The sequence below is a fragment of the Aulostomus chinensis genome, chromosome 15 (genome assembly GCF_037954235.1).
Source record: "Aulostomus chinensis isolate RoL2024-O1b breed Wild chromosome 15, RoL_Achi_v1.0, whole genome shotgun sequence".
Taxonomy (NCBI): domain Eukaryota; kingdom Metazoa; phylum Chordata; class Actinopteri; order Syngnathiformes; family Aulostomidae; genus Aulostomus; species Aulostomus chinensis.
Genome location: NC_141334.1, coordinates 2835338 through 2863336, shown reverse-complemented (window position 1 = coordinate 2863336; position 27999 = coordinate 2835338). Strand labels below are relative to the sequence as shown.

Here is a 27999-nt window from a genome sequence, read left to right as displayed (position 1 = left end):
CAGAAACAGATACCAACAGAAAATGAAGAGAAACTGGTTTGTGATTGTCTCTGTGTCGTCATTCCTGTGCAAAGTTCAATTAATGATGTGATCGGAAAACCACAAAAAAAACAGAAATGGAAAACAAAGAGAAGACGTGAGCTCTGATAGTCTCAAAGATGAAGAAAGAAGAATCCCTGCTCCGCGTGTTCAGGCTCCGACCTGAGCTGACTCAAGCACTGAAGCGCCCCACGGTGGACACAACTTACCAGCATCCAAAACCTGCTCGTACGACGGCTTTCTGATCCCCCACTGCTAAAACCAGGAGGTCTGCTAACGTGCATCAGTGTTTGAGGGTCCAGGTCTCTTCAGCTCTGCTGGGCCAGGACCAGAGCGGTGGGCTGGGGCAGAACTGGGCTCGGCAGCCCCTTAGAGGAGGCCTCCACATCACACTCCATTTTCTCCACACTGGCCATCTGATGCCCAACTAAATCCACAATTTGGCCAACAGAGGAGGTCACAGAGGTCGCGGCCTCCTCCGTTACATCCTCCTTTCCCATCTCAACATCTTCACCTTTAACAAATTCCATCTGTATGGTGGTAGACTCCACTCTGGTGGGGTCCTTCTGTGGTTGGCTCCCTCTCTCAGGTTCATGTTGCTCCACTTCTACCGCTTCCTCTTCCTCCTTTAGCTCTTTCTTCATCACTCCTCCCTCGACTCTGTCCATCGCAGTCCTCTGGGTTTCTGCCTCAGATCCTGAAGGAAGAAATTTCCCAAACCTCATTCCGGTCAGATCCTCCTCAATCTTCACCTGGAAAGGGGGCAACCCAAGCAGGAAGGCCCTGATCCTGCTTGGGGAGCTCAGATCTGCTGGTTCCTCCTGGTTCTTCATCTCCACATCTTGCCCCTCTGCTCCTCCCCCTGTAGAGCTGGAGCGGCCGCTCAGGCTGAAGTCCTCCAGTTGATCTGTGCAGCCGACTCTGGCTCGCTTGGTTAATGGCTGATCTATGTTCCCGTTAGTCGTTGCTCGACTCTGTTCTGGTCCATCTGTGCTGGATCGCTTAGCTGTGAAGCGTTTGCTAAGATTTAGGGGCAGGGCCTGTTCAGGGGGAGGGGTGATGGGAGAACACGGGGGCTTGGTGCTTAGGTCCTGGGACAGCGCCTCAGACAGTCGACGAGTGAAGGTCTGAAACTGAGACGAGCCCAAACGAGTCCTCATCAACTGCCGCACTTGAACACTGCAGTCCAGGTCCAAAGGCAGGACCCGAAGAGGGGGCAGAGGGTGCCGGCTCCTGGCGTCCCTACTGCTTCCTCTCTGGGTTGCCTCATCCAGGTGACACCCTGAGCACCGGTTGTGGTGCTGGAGGAGCGGGTGGGGATGAGACGGGAGCTGGTCCCCACTTGGATGAGGGGGATCTGGGCTTGTACGTTTGGGCTGGAGGGTGTATATGGTGGGATGGTGCTGGGTCGGGTCTTGGGGCGTCAGTGCTGGACTCTCCAGGCTTCTCTGGAAGCTCATGTGGTTCCTGAGCACATCTAAGGGACACATGCCTTTGATGGGGCTGAACCCGCCCAGAGATCCACCGACAAAGTGGCGGGGCAGAGCAGAGAGGAGCACGCCTGGAGCTGGAGTCGGAGTTGGAGTTGGAGCCGGAGCCGGAGCCGCAGACTCCCCCCAATCCTGTTTCTGCTCCTTTGGTTTGGGCTGGAAAGAGAGGAAGGGGGTGGACATGGGGGAGAGATCAGGGGTGAGGGGCATGTTGGCAGACAGGATGGCGGTCTGGATGGGCTGCAGGCACGGGGTCTGGACAGGCTGCGACACCTGGAGGACAGAAGAAGGGGGTCACGTTTATTTGTGTGGTTGTTACACGCAGCAGGTGAGTGACAGTTCTATGCTCTACTCACTAACTACAGCAGCGCTCTGTGATTTGGCCAGTTGGGACATTACACAGGACCAGGTCTCTGGAGTGGAGGCGTTAGCTGTCGCAACGATTTGTGTATTTTGACACAGGAGGAAGAACCCTGAGTTGTGGGAATTAACTAGACTGGTAGATACTTATGTGGCTGAACTGCCTGGAACATAGAACGCCACACTTTGTTACTAAAAGTAACATTTGCATGACTTATTTTCCTCCCCGTGGGCCTGTCTTGTGTTGTTGCATCAACTGGGTGCTTCTTGTCAACTTTGCTGTACAATCAGCTGTTCCAGCCTTTACCCTGGAGCCAGGTTCCACTCATTTGTGAGACATCCGTGGACGGCAGTTTATTTGGTCAAAGTGATTAATCAGTCCATCTCTGCTTGTATCCATTTCTCAGTTCTAGTAGTGGTGTTGGAACGGCAAGTGCACACAAGCTTATAAACTAACCTGAAAACATTCATGAAAACACTGATGTTCTCAAGTGATAGGTCATGGTTTATACCTGTGCATTTGCCTCCATGAATAGAACATTGTCTTGACTATTTAGAACACATGTATCCATCAGGCTCATCGCTGTGTGTGTAAAGATTCAGATTTTGTTTCCTGTGTTTTCATCGTGAGCATGGACGAGTGTGTTCTGCTGGAGGAACCAGTCACTGCTGCAGCTGTTGACTGTCTTATTCTGGTGTGGTCTGGGTATCGTTGGAGTGGAATAATGCACTTCTGTAAATTTAATAAGAGGTTGTACCCTGTGGGTGCTGCTGGGGATCGGTCCACCTCTGCCTCTGGCTGGAAGCAGAGGACTCAGGGACTCAGCTACTGTTTTGGCCTTGGCCTGCTGCTGAGCCTGCAGCTTCGCCTGAGCGATCAGCGTGGCCTTGTTGCGTTTGCCCGGCGGTCGACCTCGGCCTCTCTTCATCACCACGGTGCCGTCCGGGTTCACAATCTGCTAAGATAGAGGGAGTTGATGGGCAGTGCTCAGTTTGACATTTTGGCCCCATTCATTTAAATAAAAACATTGTTTATTTATATAAACAAGTCCCCTGATTTGACATCAGACATGAAAACAGATTAAAAAACAAAAACAAAAAACCCTTTAATTCTGGTTGTTTATGTTTCTTACAGTGCGGGGAAGAGGAGGAGGGGGCGTCAGCTTCTCCTTGGGTTTGGGTCCCGGTTTTCTGCCCCTCGCAAGTGGTTTCCTCCCCCGTATTCCTCTGGGCTTCGAAGGCATGGGGGAATCTGGGATTTTGGGTTCTGTTCCTCCAGCTCTTAGGTGTTCTTCATAAGGCAGCATCAGCCTGACACAGAGTTCAGCAGTCATCAATGTTCAGACCACTTTTAGAGTGAATCACTTGTTCGTATTACATGTGATGTTTCAGTGCTCAATCTCACCTCTCGTAGTGTCTCCTGGTGCAGGTGGCAGCACTGGTGCTGCCCGGACATCCTCCCAACTCGTTATAAACCACTTTCCAAAGGCGGTCTGAGGTCACCTGTGACAAACGCAAACACGATGAGTGTTCCAGTCCTGCTGGTAGAGGGCAAACAGCCATCCATCATGACTGTGAGTCGAACGGCCAATAAATTACATGTTGGTTTGGATTTGTTTGAATTACATTTTTTGGAGAAGAGTCGGCACCCCAGTTGAGTGCTGTGTGTGTGTGTGTGTGTGTGTGTGAGTGTGTATGGGAGAATGAGTTTGTGTGTGTGTGATGCGGGGCTGAAACACTTGCACAGTGAGTCAGTAGATTTACAAAGACGTTGTGTAAGGGTTCAGTACAAGGCTGTGTTCAGTACAGCGGCTGAACTGAGGAGGAGAACAGTGTTTGGTTGTAAACACCGTTGTGCCTGCTTGTTTATTGTAACGCAGCTTCTGCAGCGTGTGTGTTTGCTGCTGAGAAACAACAGAGATTTTTAATGAATCATCTTTTATTTCCTACAGTAGAAAAACAACTGAAAACTGGTCTGACAATCTTGTCCTCGAGATTTATTTGCCGTTATGCAAGATTTCATCTTTGTCTACAAGCTAAATGTTTGTACTTGTGTCTTGTGTGTGGGATGAATGCATGAATGCATGAATGAATCTTCAGCCTTGCTACAACACAAACTGAATCATCTCCACAACTATCTGCTGGGTTACTGGTGCATCAGTTTGATGTGAGCTCAGACAGTCCAGTGTTCATGAATCACACTGAATTTTCCTCTGGCGCCACCATGAGGTTGACATTTGTAACTGAGTGAAATATCTCAACCATTATTCAATGAATAGGCCCTTTTCATGGCAGCCATTTTGACATGTCAGTGCAGGGTAAACCGATGTAATTACTAACAGCTGGACCACATCTGCCATGACTGATACATGTAGTGGAAACAATGAGGAGAAGAAAACAAAACAACAGCCCATAAAGTTAGCTGCTAGCTTGCATAACGCTTCATGAATGAGGAGTATGGGTTTGTCAACCACTGGGCCGAGGCCCGTGGGTGGACCATGGACACTTATTTAAGATGAAGCTCGCCTTTTGAAAGTAACAAAATATGATCTTTTTCTTTTTTTTTTTAATGGGCCTCGTATAGCTGGTCAGTATAAACAGGGGAGTCCTGAGGAGAACGCTTGAACAGGGCAGTCAAAAACTTCACATCATCTCCATCTGTTTTTGATGCACACAAGCATCGTCAACTCTAGTGAAATTTAACCAGACGTGTTTGTATGTGTGTGTGCGCGCGTCTGCGTGTGTGTTTCTCAGTGCCAAAGCTGGAAAAGCACTGAATCAGACAGCAAATGTGGAGTCATCAGATTCCATTTATTTTCTATAGAAACACCAAGTCAAGGTGTCAGAGAGGTCAATGTATCTGAATTTGCAGGATCAAAAGTGGTCATTACTGCAAATGAGGTTTGGATACAAAAGCCAGATCATGTTATTAACCTGTCGAGTGCTGATCTCCTATTTTACTGTCCATTTCCTCCTCGTATCATTTTTGACACGGCTGCCATGCTGAAAAGTCGAGCGAAAATGAAACATTGTTTAGCAACACAGAACCTTATCGTGTCACAGCTAGCGGGAGTGATTAGTAATCCGATGGAAAAACACAAACCTCTCTGTGTCTCTAGCTTAAGGCCGGTGTCCACTGAAGACGTTTTCCCTGCAGACAGTGTGTCTTTTTAATTGTTTTCAATGGTAAGATTTTATGCTGTCACAAGTGCCAGCAGCTTGAAAAGGGGCGGAGCATGATGAGGGGCTGAGTGTGTTTTCTGGGCCGAGCGTTCAGCATCATTTGTGGTCACAAACAGTTTCCCCTTAAATAAGCTCAACTCTGGTTAAGAAGCAGCACTTGTCACTGCCACTTTTTACACAGACGTGACTGCTGAGGAGGGGCAGGACAATTACCAAGAAGACGAACCGTCACTTCTAACACATACGAGAGCTGAACAACAGCAACCTAAGACAGCAGCAGCCAGACGACGTTACCTCACCCACAGCCACACAATCCAGGGGGTGGTCGTCTCTCCCTCTGCTTTGGTCTTTATTTCACCCAGAGCACAGGTGAGAGAAAGTTCCTTATGCTGACATTTTTATTTCCGCTAACATTCTGTATCATATTAACCAAACGCTGCATCTCGAAGCGAGGGTTGTTTCAGGAGAGCACCTGGTGCTTTAGGCTGGAAAATAAAAGCTTTGGTGGACCCAGGGCCATAGGTCAGAGAAGGGTCCGTGTCCCTCCATTTGTGTGGCTGGGGTGGGACATGAGTATGTGCGGCTAAATGGCGCCTAAATAAAACTAAATGAAAATGAAGTGACTCACCTTTTCGTAGCCTCCGAGCCGTCTGACCACAGAGTACATGAGGAAGAGGTCAACTGAGGAGAGAGAGATGATGGACAAACCCAGCAGACCAGCAGAGTGGAACCAGATGGCAAATGCAAATATGAAAGGAGAGCAGATAGAAGTGCAAATCAGTTTGCAATTCACAATATATTTGTTCAGCCAGAGTGCATCATTTTCTTCTCTCTCCAGGTAAAAAAATCTAGTGAGATGGACTGCTGCTTTCCAAAACGCCCCTGAACCAGATCAGACGGAACACAACACACAACTCTGATCATGATTTCATCTGCCACATACTCACCTTTTCCCAATACACAGAAAACTCTGGCAGAAAATACAGTCAAATATGGTAAATATATCAGTGAGCTCAGGCAAAGCCATTAACAGGATGTGGAAACAAAATGGAATTGTGATGCCAAAGAGTTTAGAAAATGATTTTAACTGAGCAAAGTTGAGAACAAGTTCAAATGCTTGAAATAATAAATCCCTCTCCTCATCAATCCATCCATCGATTCATCTTCACTATCATGGAAAAGCTCAGATTTGACATTAAAATGCGTCTAAAAATGACCCAGTGTCCGAGTTGATTTATTCCTTGTTGTCCAACAAGTCCGTGGTCTCCATCGCTCCTTAAAGCAGGTAAATCATGGTTCCAGTTACAATGAAATCACTGATGAAGACGGTCAGTCTTCACTCCTACTCTCACCTACAGCCATCAAACATGGCTTTTCTTCAACTTCCCAAGATCAAACGTGGTCAGGATGTTCTAATATCAGCTTTTCATTCAAGGGTTTTCCAACTCTGAAGCAGCTGTGCATAGGTTCAGGCAGCTGACCGTCCTCTGCTGCAGCTGGGAAGAGACTGGGAGCCACCAAGGCCGTTGCACCAGTCTGAGTTCAGGCAGGGATCATAACACTGGAGCCTTTCAGAGACCAGGGCCAGCGGTCTGATGCCTTGTTGATCCATGCATGCATTTAAAAAAATTAAATGAGCTCAACCTTGGTTTCTGTGTGCCCTTGCAGGAGGAACAGTTGTGACTTGCATTGCTATGACCGTATTATTCATCTTAATATCACGTCTCCAGTCAGCTCACAGAGAGCGGGCGGCCATATTCACCCGTCAACACCAGTACACCAGAGAGGCTGAGATTAAGCTGTGACTCACTCTTCTTGAAACCGAGGTTGGGAACTTTGTGGATGGGTGAGCCGTGACGGTCCATGAAGGCGTAGAGCTGATCCAGGAACAGCTGCTCTTCAGGGTGGGGGAGCCAGCCGCCTTCACAGCCCACCTCCACACTGCCCATCACATTCTCCTGGAAGAACACGAGATACAATCACTCACAGCACTCACGTTCTCATTTGATTTATTCATGATGCTGCTGTTCTCATAGTTATTTCACGCTTGGCCAAGAGACAACAGCAACAAAGTAAAGTAACCGCCAACAAACATCAACCAAAATACAGATTCCCTCATTTGTTTTAATGTTAATTACTGACAGCTGATCCATTGTAAAGAATCAAACCTTCATCCTCTCGATCCAGGACTCGGACTGACTCGAGGTGGGAGAGTCTTTGCTGTCACGGCCTCTCCTCTTGCGAGGTCGTCCTCGAAGACTTAAAGATGGACATCCTACCGCAAAAACAGACACATACGGAAAAATTCAAAGAATGTGAGAACGTTTCTTGTTCATCAAACGATGAGATGTTTTCTACAAACAGGCAAAGTTATTTGATTTCAAAACAAGATTCTTGTGATTCATGTGGGAGTAATTACAGAGGACGCTCAACATAGGTTTTTGTATTTTTAAAGTTCAACTCCAAAATGGATAGAAGAGAAATTAGTCTGTAATTTGATGTCATTAGTCAGTTGTACACGAAGGCCTCTCTCTCGCAGAGACTTAGTCTTTCTCAGCCTGCTTGCCCCTGGCTGGTTGTTAGCGGGTGATGCAGTTCACGCTTAGTGGACTCTTGAGTCTTTGAGGAGGAGCGTCAGTGACATTCAGAAGTATGTAAAGAGATGTCACTTGATCCTTTCAGACCCTGATGTTCATTTCATTTCCCTGACCAAATGGCTCCGTGCTCTTCAGCTGTGATACTCTTCATCTCACCAATCACCTTTCAGTCGACTTCACGTCTTCCAGTCCTTTCCTGTACTCACTGATTTGCAGGCCAAAAGATTTCTCAGAACTGGTCTTTTTCAGCAGGCGGCAGCCCTTGACCAACTTAACAAACATTAAAATAACCATTTTTAGATGCACAGACGACAACAAAACATTTTTCAACCAAATTTTAGCTCACCAGTCACATTTCTATGCAGGACAGACGGAAAATGACTGGCTTGTCAAAGATCAGAACCGCTGGTGGTGCAGATTATATATTTTACATGTTGTTCCAACCAGCCAAGAAGCAAATGCTCTCTGGCTCTCTGATGGTTTGTCAAGACACAGAAGGGGCAGCAGATGAAGCAGCCTTTGCCCCTTTTGGTTTGGTCTGAAACGGATTATTAAACTGGTTGAAGCAGCACAAGGAGGTGTGTGGGATCACCTGGCAAACTGGAAGCCTTTTTAATATTCGTCCTCATAGATGTTTCTATGCATCTTTGAGAGAGAGAGAAAAAGGAGAAGCATAAATTGACCCCAGCCTTGAGAGCGACCTCTGTGCGTCTGCTGGAGCCGGATTGTTATCAACGGCAAAAACAAACTGTTGTGTCTGTTATGAGTTCATAACTGACGGCAGACGTGAAGCATTTGCATATGAACTCTCTCTAAGCCAGTGACGCCTCTGGTGGGCAAGTCTCTTGATGAGGACGGTGTTCTGGTTTCACTGTGACTCACTGAACTGCCAGGAGAAGCTGGCGCTGCTCTCCAGTGTCGGGTGGTTGAAGGTGTCCCTGCAGTACATCAGTCGGGTGTTGGGTGTTGCCTTGACACCGCCCAGGGCAAGCAGGTTGGCGTCCTGCAGCGCTGGCCCCCTTGCTCCATCCTGAATGCGTCTCTGTAGGGAGCGGAAGCGGCAGTACTGTGGGTAGCTGAGTACTTTGACGCTCTGACGCTCTGCCAGACCATCTGGGAGGAAAGAAGACAGAACAAAAACATGTTCTGCTGAGATTTTTTTATGAATATCAACTAGCCTGAACAGCATCTGCAGCTGGAGAGAACATGACCAGCAATCTTTTTAAAGATGAAACAGTCTTTTGCAGACACTGCTACATAAAGAATAGTCTCATTTACTGCATTTCCGTTTAATTTCACACAAACTATGGAAATGTTGCAAAAAAAAGACATGTGCAAATGTTTCCTGCAACTGATTTGGAGGGAAATATTTCCCACGGGAGCATGTAGGGAGCAAAACACAGCTTAGTCAGAGCTAATGGTAGTCGGGACAAAAACACACGTCAAACTTTTTTTTTTTTTTTAAATTAGTTTTTCCTAGTAATGCAAGCTCATTTATCCCCATATTTATCTGATGGATTCAAAGTACATACGTATCTTCAGCTCAAATTCCATCAGGCCATTCACGCTACATCACTGCTCCTACTTTAACATGTGCATGCTTTATTTCACTTCTTTCTTTGCTATTCTCTCAATAAATGTGAAGATACTATCAAAAGAAAAGTGATACTTCCAGCACAGATGTGTCACATCCAGAGCACAATGTCTCTCCCTTGTCTGTTAGGCTTTTAATGTGAAACATCTGCAGGAAATATGAGGTTCAAACAAACAAAGAAAACGAGAAACTGTTGACATAAATCTGTAAATGAAAACACTAGCTAATTCGAAGATAGTCTCTTGCAGTCACATGGGTGTTGTGGTGTTTCTTACTCTCAGTTCTGTCTTTAAGAGGCTCGCTGTCCGCCGGGGTGTTGCTGCCATCAACGCTCGGTGGAGGTTTGTGGAGTCCATTGGTGACACAAACTGGCAGCTTCAGGCTGTTGCTCCAACCTGTCGGCTCCGCACACGACCAGCGCACCAGGTCCTCCACCCGCACCACCATCTTTCTGGATACGGCAAGAACTTCATCCTAAACACAAATGGAGGTTCAATCAATAAACCCACTTCAGTTGACTGAGCCATTTTGAACTGGAGCGACCGATTTACAGTATTTTTAATGTATTAGTTACAGTATTTTGTACAGATCAGGCCTTTATTTCCCCACAAGTGAAAATTTGATGTAGAGTAGAGGTCAAAGCATTAGAATGTTAGCCACAGTGATTTGCTGTTTAGCAGTGCAGTCGACATTTAGAGGGAATTAGGCCCATTTATTGCACACGGAACAAAGGAAAATTGAATCCTACAGCTTTCCACCCAAGGGAACTTTTATCTCAGAACTTATTGGGAAAGAACTTCTGTTATAGCTGCAGCATGTCAATTATTTAGCTGGCTATCAGGTAAAAATTCTGCATGCTGGGAGGCTCCCATACCAGGAAATCAAACAAGTAACGAAAGGGGACACGTAGCTGATTACTTTATTTGAAAAATCTTTTGATGAGTCCATATCAGAAGTATTCGGTTTCTGCAGAAAGTAAAGTCGCTCTAGTTCAAGTTCAGTTCCCTGGAACTGGTAGCACTCAATGATTCAGTAAATGATCCCTTAATTATATGTGGGAAGGTTGAGAGGGAGGTTTGCCTGAAGTCAATGGCCATTTTGTGTGCTTACTGCAGATCTTTATATTTTTGATGTTTTTCAAACATTTTGGCTGCTCTCAACTTTCTAAATACAATGGAAAAAAGGAGGAAGAAAATAAATCTTTTGAAACTTATTGAACGATTGTGTTCAAACTTGAGCCTTGACTCCACTGAGGCTTGCTGCACCCAGCTGAACTGGGATTGGGTTCTGATTTGTCTCGTTGTGCTGTATGACAGAGACGAGTTAAGAGGAGGAACACAACCCCCACAACCCCCACCTCCCCTGGGCTGAAGCCAGTCGGGAGTTCCCACATTCCTGCTGCCACAGTAGCCAGGTGTGAGCTCGCTGACACAGAAAAAGCCAAAGTGGCTCTACAGTAGTTATGAACAGACATTTACAGCTCCTAAAGTCTTTTTCTCTCACGCAGACGTCTACATGATGCAGCTTAATGTTCAGAACAACTTGTGCTCACGCTTCCACCAACGTGTCTCAGGTGATCCAATCACAGGTGGACAGCTGTAAGTACCTGAATTCACACGAGCGGCAACATGTGATCAGATCTCACCTCCCCACCACACGCGAATACACAAGTACATTCATTTCAATTGCACTGATTAAATACGTTGTTGTTTTCAACCGGCAGTTGGCAGGGCACCAGGATTTCAATTTGAGATAGGCCCACTTTAATCTTGGCTGGGTCTTTTAATTACATAAGTTTCCAACAGTTACACTTGCAAAAATGCAGTTGGCACATAATGATTGTGTACTTCCAATCACACAGAGGACATCGGTTATCCTTCTCTGCAGTTCACACTGCTTAGTTGCCACAAGGGGCCCCGACCACCTTCAAATCAAATCTCACATGTCCTCTGTGTCCTGGAGTCATCCAGGACGTAAGTTGGTGTCAGGGTTTAAATGGTGCCATAAACTCCACCTGTGAACCAACATTTATTCCCAAGCTGTTGCTCCAGTCACTGTGCTACTGACGGCACATCAGCCCAGGTGAATGACAGCAGCTCTGCTGTGTATTCTCCACACTGACATTTCAAATGACGCACAGATGATGAATTGAAGACTACAGATTGAGTTAGCAGAGTGTTTGGTGCACACCGTAGCCCAATCACATGACCTACGCTGTGGATGAGTGTTTTTTTTTTATCTGCGGTGGTTAGGCTGTGTCATGCTGCAATTACACTGCTGAAGTGGTCCGGCTTCTATTCCACTGGAGGGATGCAGATAAATAAGCATGTGAACCGCAATTTTTTTGGTTCCACATGGAAACAAACATAATACTTGATTGTGTGTATCTGCTGAGTATTTGCGCGCGCGCGCACACACACACACACACACACACACACACACACACACACACACACACACACAGCTACAGTTTGCCAAACTGTTGCACTCCTATGGCTCAGACCAGAGGAGATGTCGGAGTTGTTGATGGTGTTGATGTCTCCCTCAACATGATGCCTAGTTGCATTTCCAAGGAGGCGCACGTGACGACACATCTCGATGCTGCAACGGAGGCTGTGGCGTTGATCTGACACTTAACTATAAACCAAGCTGAAGGCTATTTGAACACATCAGATGATGTTGCTATCTTGTGACATTTTATCTACCAAATGCACATTTTGTATAAAAAAAATCTCAGAAGACAGCAAAACTTCAACCAAGATAACAGAAAAAAAAGAGGAGAAAAATAACTTGTCCTCCCTGCAAAGTTTAGTTTAAGTTTCAAAGCTGCAGCTTAATTGCTCCTCTGTTATAATAACCTTAAAATGTGTTTTTTCAGACGTTCGACAGGACACACACACAAGCACCAATTCAACAAATTAGAGAACCACATAAGTGAGCCTACAGCCTGTTGCAGATACAGAGTAGAAGTACCGCCTATGCCAGCCAGTAAAGATGCACTTCAACTCAATGTCCTTAGTGTGAGCATCTGTTTGTGACAAATGTAACAAAATTCCCTAGAGGTATTCCTGAGATCGTGCCAGAAATGAAATTCCTCCATCCACAACTGTCACCAGTGCAGGGCCCTAGAAAAGCCGTTAGACAACATTAAAGAAACACACTTGGCAATGATTCCTGTAAAAATATTCAGAAGGTTCGTTTTTTTCCGACAGGAAATTTAAACCTCTTCATAGTGACATCAACAAATGAATATCAGAGTTCAAAATGTGGAAAATCTGGTTCCAGACAAGTCATAGGATTTAAATTTGGGTAATACATTAGTCTCACTCCCACAGGGGATTTTCATGTGAGGGCTGATCCGCAGCCTGCAAGTGCACCACGTTCATCATCCACATTAAGTACTTATATTCTCACTCTACTCGTGAAATCACTGAAATCAGTTTTGCTTGAAGTCTCATGAAGTGGGATCAGAATTAAAGATCATTAAATATCAGACCACAGGGAAGACACAGCAAATTGAGAACTATATTGTTGTTTGACACTTCAAAAAGAAAACGAGATGAAGACAACAAGTCAACAAGAATAGGCCTCCACGAAAGGTTAACTTATTTAGATTCTTGGAAAAACATGCATTAAAAAAAGAAACAGTGTTCCTGTCACAAGGTTATTAATAGATGGTCTCATGGCATTTCCAAGATTATATTAGGATGATGTTGCTTCCACCAGTCTACAGGAGTTACAGCAGGAATGATTTTCATGCTTTCAACATGCATTCCTATCTAATATAGCATAGGAGGAGCCTGTGCATATGTTCTTGTGAACAGACCCAGGGACAAGACTTATGATGTGGATTCTCCAAAACCCTCCTTTTTAAAAGATGTAGACTATAGTTTCATCTCAAAGATCAAATCTTAAAAGAATATCTTTCTGTTCTTGTAAGCTGCTGCCAACATCTTTTAGTTTCATTTTGAGTGAAGTGCAGGCCTTGGCCATGAAGGAAACAGTAAGTTACAACTAAACTAAACAAATGTAAAAAAAAATAACAAAACATGCTCAAATGAATGAAAGCAGGAATGAACAGAATGAGCCAGTTGCTTGGTGAACTTTGACCCACCTCTCCATGCTCCCTTGTCCGGCCCTTTGGCGTGTCTTCAGGAAGGAAGTAGAGTCTGGCACTGGCCAGCAGGTGGTGCTGTGTCTGCTCTTCCCACAGTAAGGTCACCTGCATGAAGAAGAAAGCACATCATTTAAACCTTCAGGCTTTTTAAACTGAATCTGTAATCCTGGATCAGTGTGGTAAACTTGAGGAGGGAGATACGCCGAACTAAAGCTCAAACAACACCCCAAGTAGTGAAGTACAGTGGTGAAATGCTACTGATCAAACATGCTCATATGGACATTGCTGGCATGACATCCAACATGTTTCACAAGAAGCTCCTGATGCTTCCTGCTTTGTGAACAGCCCAGCATGTCCCGGTGATACCGAGGTGATCAATCATTTGACAGCTGTGTAGTTCCGCTGCACCACTGACTTGTGAAGGAAGTGAGGATGTGACGACGACGGTACCAGAACCGTGTTGACAGTAACAGTAGGAATCAGACATCTTTTCTCACTGTCAGGAATGATCCTGGATCAGCTGCCCACAAATATCAGACCTACCTGAGAAAGGTGCTTTTGCCTTCATATTAAAAGCAGAAATGCTTTATCATCATCATCATCATTATTAATATTATAGTTTTGTCAAAGTGGACCACGAGAGGAACAGTAAGACCAAAAGCCAAGATGCTTACATCATCGATGACTCCATCCAAAAACAGAGCGTAGACCTGTACAATACCTGAGCCTTGACTCACCCAAATGGAACGCAGCCATCACAAACCATATTAATCACACCAGCACGTTTCCACTTCCACATTTCCGCAGAAAAAAGGATCTATGACAATTTCAACGTTCGTAGTTCCCAGTTCAGCATGTTCATGGCCTTAGCTCAGCACGCCAGGATTTGCTCATTAGAACTGAATGATGCTTGACACAGGAGTTAATACATCCAAATCAGGATGGAATCAAGAGGAAAAGTCAGGGGATCATGAGGATTCATCCTCTGATAACCGTGAACAGCTGTACAAAATTTCATGAACATCATTCCAGTAGTTGTTTCAGGGAGGACTCAAGGTGGTGGATTGACGCTGCACTAGACTGAAGGTCGCTGTGGTTAAGTCATCCAGGAAGCAGCAGAGTGGCGAAGGAATGGAGGTCCAAATCAGGGCAGATGCTCATTGGATTTCACCATCATTTGATCAACTCACGGAAGGAAAATGAAAATGCTGTGATGAGTAAAAATCTACTCAACCAACAGCACTGTGAGTTACCGGTTACAGGGGAGTGTGACTGGTGACTTTTTATTTAAGAGAGAAGAGAAAAACGGCTGTTCGATGGCTCTGGTTCTTATATTTGAGCAGCAGCAGTTGTTGTTAACCTTTAGTCATCATAAAATGAAACAGTTGCTATCATAACTATTATTGTAAGCCTCATAATCTTAATCAGTCAATACAAAACCATCAACCTAAATACAATGCAATCTCATTAACACATGGCCTTCCTATTTCAGAAGGCGACCTATATTTGCTAAATTTAGCTTAGCCATGGGATGTAGACTCAATAAAACATACTATCAGTCTTCCTCTATAGCTAATGTGAGCAGCTAGCAGAGCAGGAGCTCGACCCATTTATGCTTTTATGCCCAGACTGGTTCAGTTTGCAGATTCAGTTTGGGTCAGTCAACATTTTAAGGGTCACTACAACAAATTCAGCGGCGCTGTCATGGTTGGTGCTGCTCAGCCTGGGACAACTGCTGGATGACGGTTTCTGAGGGGCATTCTGAGGTCAGAGAAAAGACCCTGGTGATGTCACAATGTTGTAAATCAGGGACGTGTCAGATTAGAGTCAGGTCTCAGCAGAACGATGGCACGCTGCTGCATGTGGACCGTGTTGGAGTCTTTCTGGTGTCTCATACTTGAGACAAAGACAGTCTGAATATCTCTGCTGCCCGTCGCGTGCGCACTAATAAAACTGACGGATTAACCGTTCAGGACTTCTGATACGAGTACAGCAGCAAAAATATACAAAATAGTTCAGGATTCAACAAGTGATTATTTTCATTATCAAGCAAATATTTTTGTCCATGACAACAAATTGTGAAAAATGCTTGTTGTTATTTCCCACAGCCTGAGATGATGAAGATTACAAGATCTCTGTGACCAACAGTCTAAAACGCTTATTGTTCCGTATATTTTGTGTTATCACAAAAGCTGGAGCAAATGGAATGTTTGGCAGTTATGCCTGTTTTACTGACAACAGTTGATCAATCATCAAAAGTTCGTACTTGCAATTTTCTGTGACTAAATGGAGTGACTGTCTATCAGGAGGCGAGGTGTCCGTGTCCAGCCTGAGCAGCAGAAGCCACCTTCTCTCACCTACTGAAGTCGCCTTGGGAATGTGAAAGCCACAATATGTCTATGTTCTTCTTCTTCTTATTGTTAGCCATCATCATCATATCAGGAGTATTTTGTTCTAACTCAAGTAATCACTGCCGTGCACTTGCCTGCATGACTCGACTGGCATGTTTTCCCTGTGGCATCAGACCAGTCGGACCATGACTGAGTGACTCGGCTGACTGCAACTGCTCTCATCCACGATGGCAGCTCAACTTTCAGTAGAATAAAATACAATACTGCACAATACTGTGCTTGAGATAACGTTTGTATCACGATATGGCAATAATATAGTGCAGGAGAATGAATCTACAAGACCTAATACCCCTGAAAAAGCAGGAATACGTGTTCACATACAACACTGAGGTGATGGCCTCACGTCCAACACAGTACAGTCTGAGTTTATAACCTTCAACATACACACATACAACAGCTGCTGTTATGAAATATTGATATTTGGTGCCAGTGTATTGTACAATATTGTACCATCAGAAGTATTACAAGGTACTGCATTAGTAATGTTTTGTCCGGCCTCTATATTCTAGTCAGTCGAATAACTGACTACTGTCCTTTAGCCACAAATATTGTGCTGTGTGAAAAATTGCCGCAGTAGCAGCCAGAAGTTAAGTTCAATGATTACTGGGTGATAAATGACCAACATACAAGCTGGATTAAATCACTGGCTACAGCGGTAATGTCTGTCCTTAGAGAATAAATCTAAATGGGAGTTAAAGTGGAATCCATCAGAGGGATAAATGACATCCGCCTGAACAAGTGTCTCACCTCAGCAATGCACACGGGATCCTGCGGGCCACAGCGGATGAAGTAAAACTCCCCAAGCTTCCACACCTGAACGGGGCCATCAGGTTGAGTTCTGCTGCTCACCGACTTGTAGAAGGCATAGCTGCCTCGCTGGCAGGAGGGAGCACCCAGCCACTGGGAGAGGAGAGCACAGGAACTCAGATGAGAAAGAGTTAATTATCCCAGTGAAGCTCAGGAGACACCAATGGCATTTTCACTGGCATGGTTTGACATTTGCTAAGTTCTGAGGGTCGATCATCGTCGAGAATTTCTCCATAAAGCTCTTTTGGAGATGGCAATAATCTCTTTGGTGGACCTAAATCTCTGAAGGCAGAGTCAAATAAGCACAGGTTCCTGACAAAGTAGCATAAGCCAGCCTTAACACACGCGACGGTTATGTTAAGAAACCTCATGCACTTAAAGGACGGCTGCAAGACATCGTTCCTCCTGGTTTGAGGTTCAACGTCTGGTTCAAGTTTTAGAGATATTTGTCAGACCGACTGAGCTTTAGGACAAGCTGCTCATCTTGGGTTGGTCCAGCGGTTCTTGTCCTGAAACACGCATCTCTGTGTCTCCATCTCCACTCCAATCACCTTCAGCCACAAACTGAATTGCATGTTTAGAGACTGGATTGGGTGACCGAAAACTTTTAAGGGGAAAAAGTTACCAAGAAGCAACTGAAAAGGAAACATGAATGTTCCTGACAACATCCCCGGGAATTCCTTCTGGTGGATATAAGTTTCAAACAAACATTCCTGTTCATTTTTGTTTTACATATTTTACTTAATGGACTGTTGCATTATCAGCCAATGGAACACAAAGAAATATCACAGTTGTGCTGCTTGAAAACAGTGTGTGACTCTAGAAGTTGAAACAATCACAGCAACCACCAACTGAGACGTTTCACATCTGGAGAGGCGCACGACGGGTTTGCCCATCAAACTCCCAATTATATAATTTCTGAGGTTTGCAGGTGCTGGAGCGCAGAGACAATCACAAGAACTCGGTTACTTTGTTGCAAGATTAAAAAAAACAGAGCAAACAAAGTTAGGCTCGCCTGCGGACCATGGATGTAGGTTTTTTTTTTGGGAAATCTATCATTTACTAAGTTTACACTTGGTACTGTCAAGACAAACAAAAATATCAGAAACCCTGTTAAGTTGTGTGTACTGTTACAGAAAAGGTTTTCTGGAATAGAAATATGTCAAACTAAAGACAGCCACTGGAGAATTTGACATTTTCATTGGTTAAAAGAGAAAAATACCTCAAACAATGACTTTCTCATGTAAATGGCTGTGTATTCCTGACAGCATTTTCTCAAGTAGTTCTGGCCAAGAATATCGGCTGAATCCACTTCTCGCACCAACACCTCTAATGATAAAGTTGCACCATCTTGCAGAGAAGCAGCACCTTCACATGTAAGCAGGATATTGTAATATATTAAACAACCCAGAGAGGGAAATGTTAAAAATTAACTCCTCCACACGCAGCAGCCCTGATACCGGCTGTAAATACTGCATGGCCGTTTGGAAATCTGAAGAAAGCAATCCAGGTTCTCAGTCAGAGCGGCGGTGACGTCTGCTCTTACGAAATGACACTCACCATCATCAAAAATAATCAAAAGCAAACATTTTATTACAAAGGTTGGTACAGGAGAGGGATAAACCCAGGCAGTCTGGATCTTTACAGCGGAGTGCAGTATTCTTGTTACACTACTGCGATTGTAACATTCTAGTATATAATACATACTACAATCATTGAAGGGGCTGAACTACAAGGAACGACTCTGCTGTTAAAGTTTCACCTCCTGGGCAGCAAAGAGGCAAATACAGTGTTAAATTCCAAAAGCCGTCATGGGAGAATTGAGAATTGGATGCGTGATAATAATGTAGAGAAAACCAGTTTTAAATGTTTAGAGTTCTCCGCTGCTCTTCGAGTGGAACATTTTTTTTTCTTTTTTTTTTTACTTCTGCAACTTTGTGACATTTTAAAGATTTGAATTTCACAGGAGTCAGAGTGACGATGCTTCCATGCATCAGTGCTCGAAAAATGAACATTTGCTGTAAGTTCATCGCTATGAGTGATGCCAAACAAAATGCGCTTTGATATTTTTGGAGCCACAAATCAACGGCTCACTCCACTTATTACACCAAAGCAACATTCCTATGAAACTGCATGCCAATGCCATCGCATACATGGCTACAGAGCTCAGTAGGGACATCCCACTGTCAGAACAGTTACGGGTCCGGAAGTGAATTTTCCATTCAATTCCTACATTGATGTTTTGGTAAATTCTTCATCTATAGCATTTTACCGCAGGAACCAAGACAACCAGCGAGCAGAAGAATCGTGACCTTAAAGTATTTGACTCTCCACAAACAAATAACAGGATAATGGAGAAAAGGCCATGAGACTGTGAACCTTGGGTTTAAGGAACTACTCAGCCCATGAGGCTTTGCAAATGACACGTACAACCCAACGTTGTATCGAGTTGAACGCCAGGAAGCATGCTTCTGCACCCTGGTTCCTCTCAAACAGTCGCAGGAACCATGTGAAATTCAAAATGCTGTTCAGTTTACATCGGAGCCGTCGCTGTTCCACTGTGGGATTATGGGTGATGGAGTAATTCTCTGTGAGACTGTGAATAAAACTTTGTTTTTATGAAAAATAAAGCTGGTATCATTCAAACAACCTGCTGGCATTATTATGACATTACAGCCGATAGCGGAAACCTCTCCAGAGATATATGACTGGAACAGTCACCTCCAGAATCTCACTGTTGAGCTCTGCAACAAGAATTGATGACTAACAAAGGATCTAGAAGAAATCATCAAGTGGAAGAACTGACGCAGTTCCAGTGAGTGTTGGCATCGAACCACTTGGAGGGGCTTGGAGGCAACAGTTTCCTAACAGAGAGGCTGTGCTACAGCCTGGAGGCGTCAGAGTTGAAGACGGTGTTGAGTAGTCTGAGGTTTCAAACCAGTTGAGTTGGCTCCTCTTGCATGTTCCTCCTCACTGTGTTGAGCGTTTGTTTCGTTTCACCAATCATGAACCTAATTTCTCTCTGTTTCTGGATGTTTTCGTGGCAGCAACAGTAAATCAAGTGGGATCTGAAAGCCACCGCTGCAGCCGGAAGTCTGCACCTGCAGCTTTGATTTCAGTGTTTTGTAGGAGGGATGTGTGACCAGCCGCCGGCCTGTGACATCCAGAATAATTTGGAAAAAAAGAAGAGAAAAGTACAACATTACAGGAATGAACATCATAAACTGAGGCAGTTTTTCTTAATTCTCAGCCTTGGGAGGTCTGAGGACGTTTCAATAACCTGATACAGAATTCCTTTCCATTTTAACCAAAGAACAAATGAGGGATGGAGTTGCCATCTTGGATCCCGATCCCTACCCTCAGTCTGTTCATGCGCTCCACTGAGAAACATGACACAAAGAAATAGTAAAACGTACAATGACAATATTTACTGCTCTGGACCAATCAAGGTCTTTTTTACATTTAATTGAAAAGCTTTTGTTCACATCAACTCCACCTCACGTATACTTGGAAACACTTCTTGTTCAGTTTTTGGGTCTGAGGTTGAGCTCGTGAGGTTTAACTGACGCGCTTGAGCTGAAGGACTATTTGACACAATCACCTTGACACAGCGCCTCAGATCATCTCTGTCACTTGACTCAATTTCAGACGTGACGTGATTCTATCTTTGGATTTGCTCGTTTCCTTTAACATACAGGGCAGCTGAACAGACATCAGTTATTCTGAATTATCTATTATAGACGGTGAAATTTTGTGATTGACATTTTACAGGCTAATCTATAATATTTTCATCTCAAAAATAATGTGCAGATTAGTCCATAAGAAATTAATCAACAGTGTCAAACAGAGATTATTGTGAGCTTTTGTGACACATCAGATGTTTGTGACAGAAACTGTCAGCAGGAGAGCCTCTTTCCAAAGAGGGAAGATTCTTTAGGAGAAGTTGTTGTTGTTTTGATCCAACAAACTCACGGCTGTCCCCCTAAATCATGGCCCCCCTCGCGCCTCGAGCAACACCCATCAGTCTGAAATAAACCGATGCAAACACCATTTTTAAGTGAGAGTGCATATCAAAACACTTCAATGTAGAGAGGAAGCTTTTCAGACGTTTCTGTTTCGTCTCACATCACCGTCCACTTCCTATCCTAGATGTTGTAGCGGTTTGTTTTCTTCAGACTCTGCCGTGTCTCATCTGCGCCCAAAAAAACAAAAAGAAAAAACAAACATGAACTTTCTAGTGGCATCTTCTTGCCCTCGAAACTCTAAAATCTCATTAAGGTTGTCAACTCAGGTCTGCTGTGTGTCACAGACACTCGAGAGTCTTGCTAGTCTGGTTATAAACAAATGCGCCTCAATATTTCACTCTGACTGCAGACATATAAGTTGTGCCATGTCGCCTTCCTCACAGGCTGCTGATGTAAGCTGCACTTCCCTGTGCTAGAACGAGTGCAGAAGAGTGTAAAGCTACAATGAACTGTAACCAGTGACTACATTCTTCATTTATCTGATTACTTTCTCAATTAATTCAGCTTCATTGCATTTTAGACTTTGAAAATGGACCATCGGATACCACAAAAGCCCCAGCACTCAATTTTTCAATGCTCATTTGTGCAAAAATCCAACACAACAAATTCAACCATCAAAGAGTAGAAACAAGCAGATCAAATCACATCTGAGGAGGTGAAACCAAACATTTGTTCCTTAAAAAATGAGACAATTTTGCACCAGTCAATTAACTGTTCCTCCTCTTATTTGTTAAAAAAAAAACTTTTCCAACAGATTAAAATACACTATTGAAAAGATAACAAGACTGGCGGCTTCATAGTGGATTCAGTGAACATCATCAAAATAAATGATATTTTAATAAAAGACTTAATTTCTTCACGGCTCTGTTTTTAGCAAACAAACGAGGGAAATGGTGCCCACCTTGAGGACTAATTTAACTCCACATTTGGTTCTCACTTAGTAACTGGCAGAAGATGAGATGTAACACATTCTGGATGCACGGACACTTGGGTTTATTGTTGGTTTATCAGATCTATCACACCACATTGCTGTCGGGGAATATTAAAATCATGCTGTTTGAAGTTTCTCCTATAACTCCCCTGAGCCTCTGGGTTGCATCTATGATGATAACATCGAGTCACAGAGCACATATGTTGTTTTATGTACAACCCAGAATACAAGGTTATCCAGTTTTTACAACCCTGCTGAAAACACTGCTGCCATGGAAATGCTGCAGTTCTCAGATATTAAATCCATCACGCAGCCTCCTCTCCTGTGTGATCCTGTTTGGAGCTGCAGGCATGAAAAGACCGAATTACAACAGCGATACATGAAACCTAATATGCAGACCGACAGCTGCGTCATTCAAGCTGCAAATGACACCAAATATTAAACAGATATTTCTCACTGACTGGCATTCAAGCTGAAACAAGACAGTTATCCCAAACTGATCTCAATTTTACATTTTCAAGACCCAAGTGATTATTATTATTATTATTATTATTATTAGCATAAATGCGTCAGTTTCAAATCAATCTGCAACTATTTTTAAATATATGCTGATCGATGCAACACATGTTGGATTTAGCGCCACCACAGGGTGCTGCTGAGGTTAGCTACATTTAAATTTTGACGGATTAATAACAAATGATGATTACGATTTTTTTGAATAAAATCAAACAACTTTAAGCTCATTAAAAACTCTCCAAAACAAAAACCTCCAGTTCAGCCAGGAGCTGCTGAGACTCAGTGTCATGTCATCTTGATTTTACTTTTCCAACAACCCTTGAACACATCCTAAAGTTAAAACTGTGTCATTGCATAACTTCCCACCATTCAGATCCAGTCATATTTAGTATCTTCTCGGCATAAGGTGATTAACTCGGTCACATGACAACAATTATGTGAAAATTCCGCTTAACTACAGTACGAGGAAACATTGTGCCATTGACTTAGAGATGTTCAACAATGCTAACACTTCCTAGATTTATTCCAGGACTCGTTTTCTCAGCCGCTCTATCATGAGTCATTGTGTTATAACTGTGGTTTACTGATGAAAAAACATTCTGAGGTTTTATTATTTCCATTTGTGACATTTCTATAGTTACAAGACTTTACACTGCAGTAACAAAATGAGCACTCACCACGTAAACATGTAAACTGCTCCATTGATCATAATAGGATCTATTATTCCACCCAAGTCAGTGTTTCTAAAGTTCCCAGAACTCCGTGGAACCAAAGTGATCAAGTGCTGAGTTTTAGTCCACACCCCAAAAAGGTTCGATTAGATTTGATAAAACAAAAACAGAAAACTTTTACCATCATGGAGCCTGGAGGAGGGGAGGAGATCTGAGCCGATGACCAGGCCAACCCAGAACACAATTCACACTGTCTCCTGCATGTCTCGGGACATAATAGTGACCCCTCATGAAAATACAATGTGGGCATTACTTTGAAAATGTCTCCACACATGACCCTTGCCTCTAGTTGACTAATTGTTTCAGCTCTGCTAATAAGACATTCCTTTATTATATCAGAATGGAGTTAATTACAAGACAGTGAACTTTAACCGCGCCGAGGTCACATTCAAGTGTCTTCACATGAAATAACAGCCCTAGTGTGCAGCCTCGGGGTGTGGTTGCCTGTGCAGCTGCTATTCATTTTCTCAGGAAAGATTGTACTACAAAATTCAGCAAATAAATGCATATTGTGTATTTTCTCTTCTTCTTGCTCCAGTCTGTCTGTACACCAACCAGTCCCTCCTGTTATTCCTGTTGCTGCTGTGACGCCTCAACACTGCCTGTCCCCCTGCTGCCTAAATGCAGAATATTCTCAAATTCTCACTCCTGTGTTGATGATCCACAACCCCCACCCACCCCACCCTCTGCACACCCTCCCCCACACCATACCCATAACCCACCACAGGCAGCACCCCCCCCCCCGCCCTCCCCACACGCTATAGCTCTGCAGACCAGCTGCAGCAGGCCGAGGATCAATTTATAGGAAGATACTGAATAAATGTCACAGCAGAAAAACAAAATCAGAATCCACAGCAGCTCCACCGAGGCAAACTGCCTCATTCACACCTGGACGAGTTCAAAGAGCCTGCGCATAAGAGAACGCAGTGGTATAATATTTAATGACGTCACTGTGGAGAAGCACAGGCACACTTGAAGGCCCTGTGGGAACACTGTAGGACTCTAAAACACACTAATGAAAAACATCAAGTGAGACAAGCTCACTGTCTTTAACACTTTCTCTGTCCTTATATGTAGCGAATATTCGTCTTGCGGGAATATTGTGGCAATACAGCTTCTGTTAACACAGGCAAGGTCACTTTTGAATGTCAAAATATATCCCACTGGTGGAACTGAATTACAGAAGCAGAGGACAAAATAAAATACTTGTGGATCCATTGCAGCGCAATTTTAATGATACACTGCAAATAAACCACATTTAAAGTAACACGCACACAGCAGACTCATTGTACGCCATTTGTTTGAAGATTTAAAGAGCAATGTGAAGAGTAATATCCAGCAAATATCAACACCCACAGGCCTCATTTAGAGATGCTACAGGGTAAACCAATCATTTAATATTCCCTCTAAATTCAGTCATGAGCCCAAGAGCTTTCTTCCAAGTCCATATGAAAACGTCTTAGATACAGTTGTGTAACGTTTTACCAAGAAATATCTGGTTTAGTGAGAAAAAAACAAGGAGTAGATGAGTAACAGATGCGCTATAACACATTAAAAATGCAATATAAATAATTCCTGTTACATATATCTACAGGACTATTACACTAATACAACTGCTGAAAAATTCCATAAACTACTCGCTGAACACAGCAGTACTGCCTGAAATAAGTGAGAAAATATCCGTCTCCAAACTTAGCAGCTACACGACAATGACAAATTAGAAATAAGACAAGTTCAAGTGACGCACCAGCACGAATAACAGCATCAAGCCAGCTCACGCCTCTGCAGGCTGGAGCGAGTCGCAGTGACAACATTTCATTTGTAAAGTTAAGATTCCGTTTGGAGGATTATTGCTCATTAAGCTGTATAAGAAGGAACAAATATCAGCCAGTTAGCTACTGCAGGAGTATCACAGCAATTCCTAATCATAACACAGGAATACTTTACAAAATGGATGCCATCACAAAGCCTCGGTGGGGAGCAGCGCCTAGATTACTACAGGGATTATTTCACATAACTTCAGAAAAAAAACGTGAGGAGTGCTGCGAACCACCATTAGCCTTGAACCGGTTATTACAGTATTAAAGTCACCATTTTTTCACAGGCATGATGTTGGAAAAGTATTTCATATATTTAAAGAATGTACGTCTGGAAAAACAGGAACAACAAGAAAAGAATCCAAAATGTTATCCACTGTTTATACATCTAACAGCGTTCAAGTGGAATTCAACTGTGACAAAGACAAAGGCATCGCCAAACGAGGCCGTCTCAACTCCTCCAGTGAGTTTCACTCACTTCAGGATTGCCATGCACCTACAAACTGTAACACTTCAGGTCTTCAGCCTATAAACTTGGGATTTCTTTCTCAACTCATTCTTTGACCCATAAAGTCGATTATTAAGAGAATCAATCAGAAGTCAAAACCTGACGTCACAACCAACGAAACCCAAAGCCACCAAAACACAAATCCAGCAAAGACACAGACGTGAGAGGCTGGAGGCAAATCCTACCAGGCATTTCTGCTTTAATTCACTGGAATTTTTGTTAGCAGCTGATACACACCCACGATGACCAGAATATACGTGCATAACATGTACTTTACATCGCGTACATACTGAAACACACAAGCAGATACTGTGAAATTTAAAAAAAAAAAAAAAAAAAGTTTAAAAAAAAAGTTTTAAAAAAGTTTTTCTTTATTTCCAAAACATTTGGGAAAAGTCTATAAATCGTTTCTGGCAAAGAAGACGAGACTTGTCAGATGGTTACCAACATATTAGGGAATTACCAGGGAGACTCCACCGTCAGGGTGCGTCTGTGTTCCACCGATTTATCAGACGCTGCTGCCTGTTGAGGATCTCCTCAATTTAACATTTGCCATTGTGTTCCATGAGGGGAAGAGCGGGGCAGCGTATCAGACTAGATTATCTCGCCCTCACATAGCCGCTTATCAGTTTTCCTATCATCAATGGATCAATTCATCCTTTGAGGAAATGAATTTTACTCGTTTGTATATAAATTGACGGCGCATATTTCGGTTTCAGCAGCAGAGTGTATATTACACATATATTTAGTTAAATTATAGAGAAGTGAGATGATAAATACTAGTATCAGTGTATCACAAAACATACTATTATCCGTGATATGGATTTTGGAGACTTCCAGAGTCTTTCTACTTTTTTTTTTTCCTCTCTTTCTTCTTCTTTTTTTTTTTTTTTTTTTTTCTGGCTGTGGCCCTGAGGGAGGGCCAGCTGAAGCTGTGCTCCAGCCTAGCGGTGGAAATGAGGCAGAGCTGAGCAGGCAGGAAAATAAAAGCCACATAATATAATCTGAGAGGCAGCCCTGTGTCTAAAATGTGAGCCCATACACACACACACACACACACACACACACACACACACACACACACACACACACACACGAGTTTAAGATGGAAACCCTTAATCTGCACCCTGCCTACGTCAGTTCTCGTGATATTTCTGGGAATAATGCAGTGAGATTTTGTTATACAGTTTTTCAAGGGGAAGGAAGAGAAAGAGAGAGAGAGAGAGAGAGAGAGAGAGAGAGAAAACATCCGACGAATATTAATAATAAAATGTCTCCTGCTTTAGACTGTAAATAAATAAATAAAAAAATAAAAATCCAAACAAGCTGCAGTATTGACCTTGGTGATATCCTGTTATTCACAGGGGGAAAAAACAACAACTTACAAGTTCACCACAGGATATAAAAAAAAAACCTTTCAATGCAGCAAGAAATTAATATTTAAACGAAGATACTGCAAAAATATACAATCACCGAGGAGATATTAAATATTTCTACACATGAGGGATTCCAGTCAAAATAAATGACTTTTTTTTTTTTGTGTTTCGGCTACAATGCCCGAGCTATGTGTCCTCTGGATGTTTCCTGTTTTTTTTTTTGTTTTTTTTTTTAAGTGTGTGTGTGTGTGTGTGTGGGGGGGGGGGGGGGGGGGGCTGATCGCTGTTTCAAGTACAAAAAAAAAACAAAACCGAAAACTCCGTATTACCTCTTCAATATTAACATTCCTACTTAAACTGTAGCAATTACGGAGGAGACAAAATGTCGGGGGGTTGATAATAATATCAATATGCTTTCTGTTATAAGAGCAGCACCGCTGCTGCTGCTCCGCCTCGTCCCTGTCGACAAATATTTCAATCTTTAATATCAAATTAATTTGACGTCGGCGATCCGAAAAATGAAAAGATGTCGACGTCCGCCTCGCTGCTAGCTAGTTTCTGCCCCAAAACGGTGGACTAGCTTAAAAGTTTCCTGGTATTTTTAAGCAGGCAAACGGCCAGAAATTTTAATTTTATTTCGGCTAATGTGTCGTTAGTGTGGGTGGGGGTTGGTAGCCAAAGGAGAAGCTGGGACTGTCGACACGACACACAAAGAAATTAATCATTAACAACGGGGGCGAGAAATATCAGAAATATTAAACGGTGATTTAACGGTTGGGGCTCGGGTATCAGGAAAAACGAGGCGACCACTCGGTGCCGGAGCCGATTGTTTACTCTGAATAATACAAAAATATCAAGAGGTTTATTTATTTTTTATTTTCCTCCTCTGGGTAAAGAGGAGGGAGGAAAAAAAAAAGTTGAGCCTGGTTGAATAAAGTTGTAATTGCAGTCAGAGCAACTCTCGGTGCCTGGGCTTGGTTGATATGGGAAACAATCAATGCGAAAATGGCCAAACTAAATGAAATAAAACAAGAAATTCTGCTCCAGTTAAACAGCGACACGCAGTTAATTTATCCCCCACCACGTCAACAGGTAAGAAACACCGCCGGGTATCGGTGGTAGAAATCGACATTTATGAAGAAATTACACCAGCTTTTACCTGTATTGCATTGTGCTCCATTGCAGTCCTGCATTCCCTCTCTGAGGCCCCTCTCCGGTTACACCGCCGGGACTCGCCGTCACACAAACAAACGCACCACGGAGGGAAAATGCCTGATTTTTTAGTGGAAATGGGACAGGATCTAGGTGTGGCCAAAGTTTGCCAACTTAATGTTAATGATGAGGAAGATTTCTGCCTTTAGATGAACTGCGACGCATTGCTCAAAAAAAAAAAAAATCCAACGCGATTACTAAAAAAATATATTGATTTTGTTAATATAAATATATAGATATGTTTATATATATATAATTTTTTTAACCAAATTATTCGAGTACTCT

The 27999-nt window shown here is 43.3% G+C and overlaps 1 protein-coding gene across 2 annotated transcripts; it reads right to left on the bottom strand.

Annotated features, from left to right (window-relative positions):
- Positions 1-335: 335 nt before the first annotated feature.
- LOC147248335 (uncharacterized) lies at positions 336-27999 on the bottom strand. Of its 2 annotated transcripts, none has more exons than XM_086227298.1 (12): positions 27662-27999; positions 16539-16691; positions 13378-13485; positions 9539-9737; positions 8552-8782; positions 7241-7347; positions 6883-7030; positions 5701-5753; positions 3295-3392; positions 3023-3200; positions 2648-2848; positions 336-1802 (listed from the first exon to the last, which is right to left on the bottom strand). In XM_086227298.1, the coding sequence occupies exons 1-12, from the start codon at positions 27680-27682 to the stop codon at positions 348-350; spliced, it is 2952 nt and encodes a 983-aa protein (XP_086083424.1). In that variant the 5' UTR covers positions 27683-27999; the 3' UTR covers positions 336-347. The 2 variants fall into 2 exon arrangements, with proteins under 2 accessions (XP_086083424.1, XP_086083426.1); XM_086227300.1 differs by having other exon boundaries at positions 2648-2845; positions 27662-27996.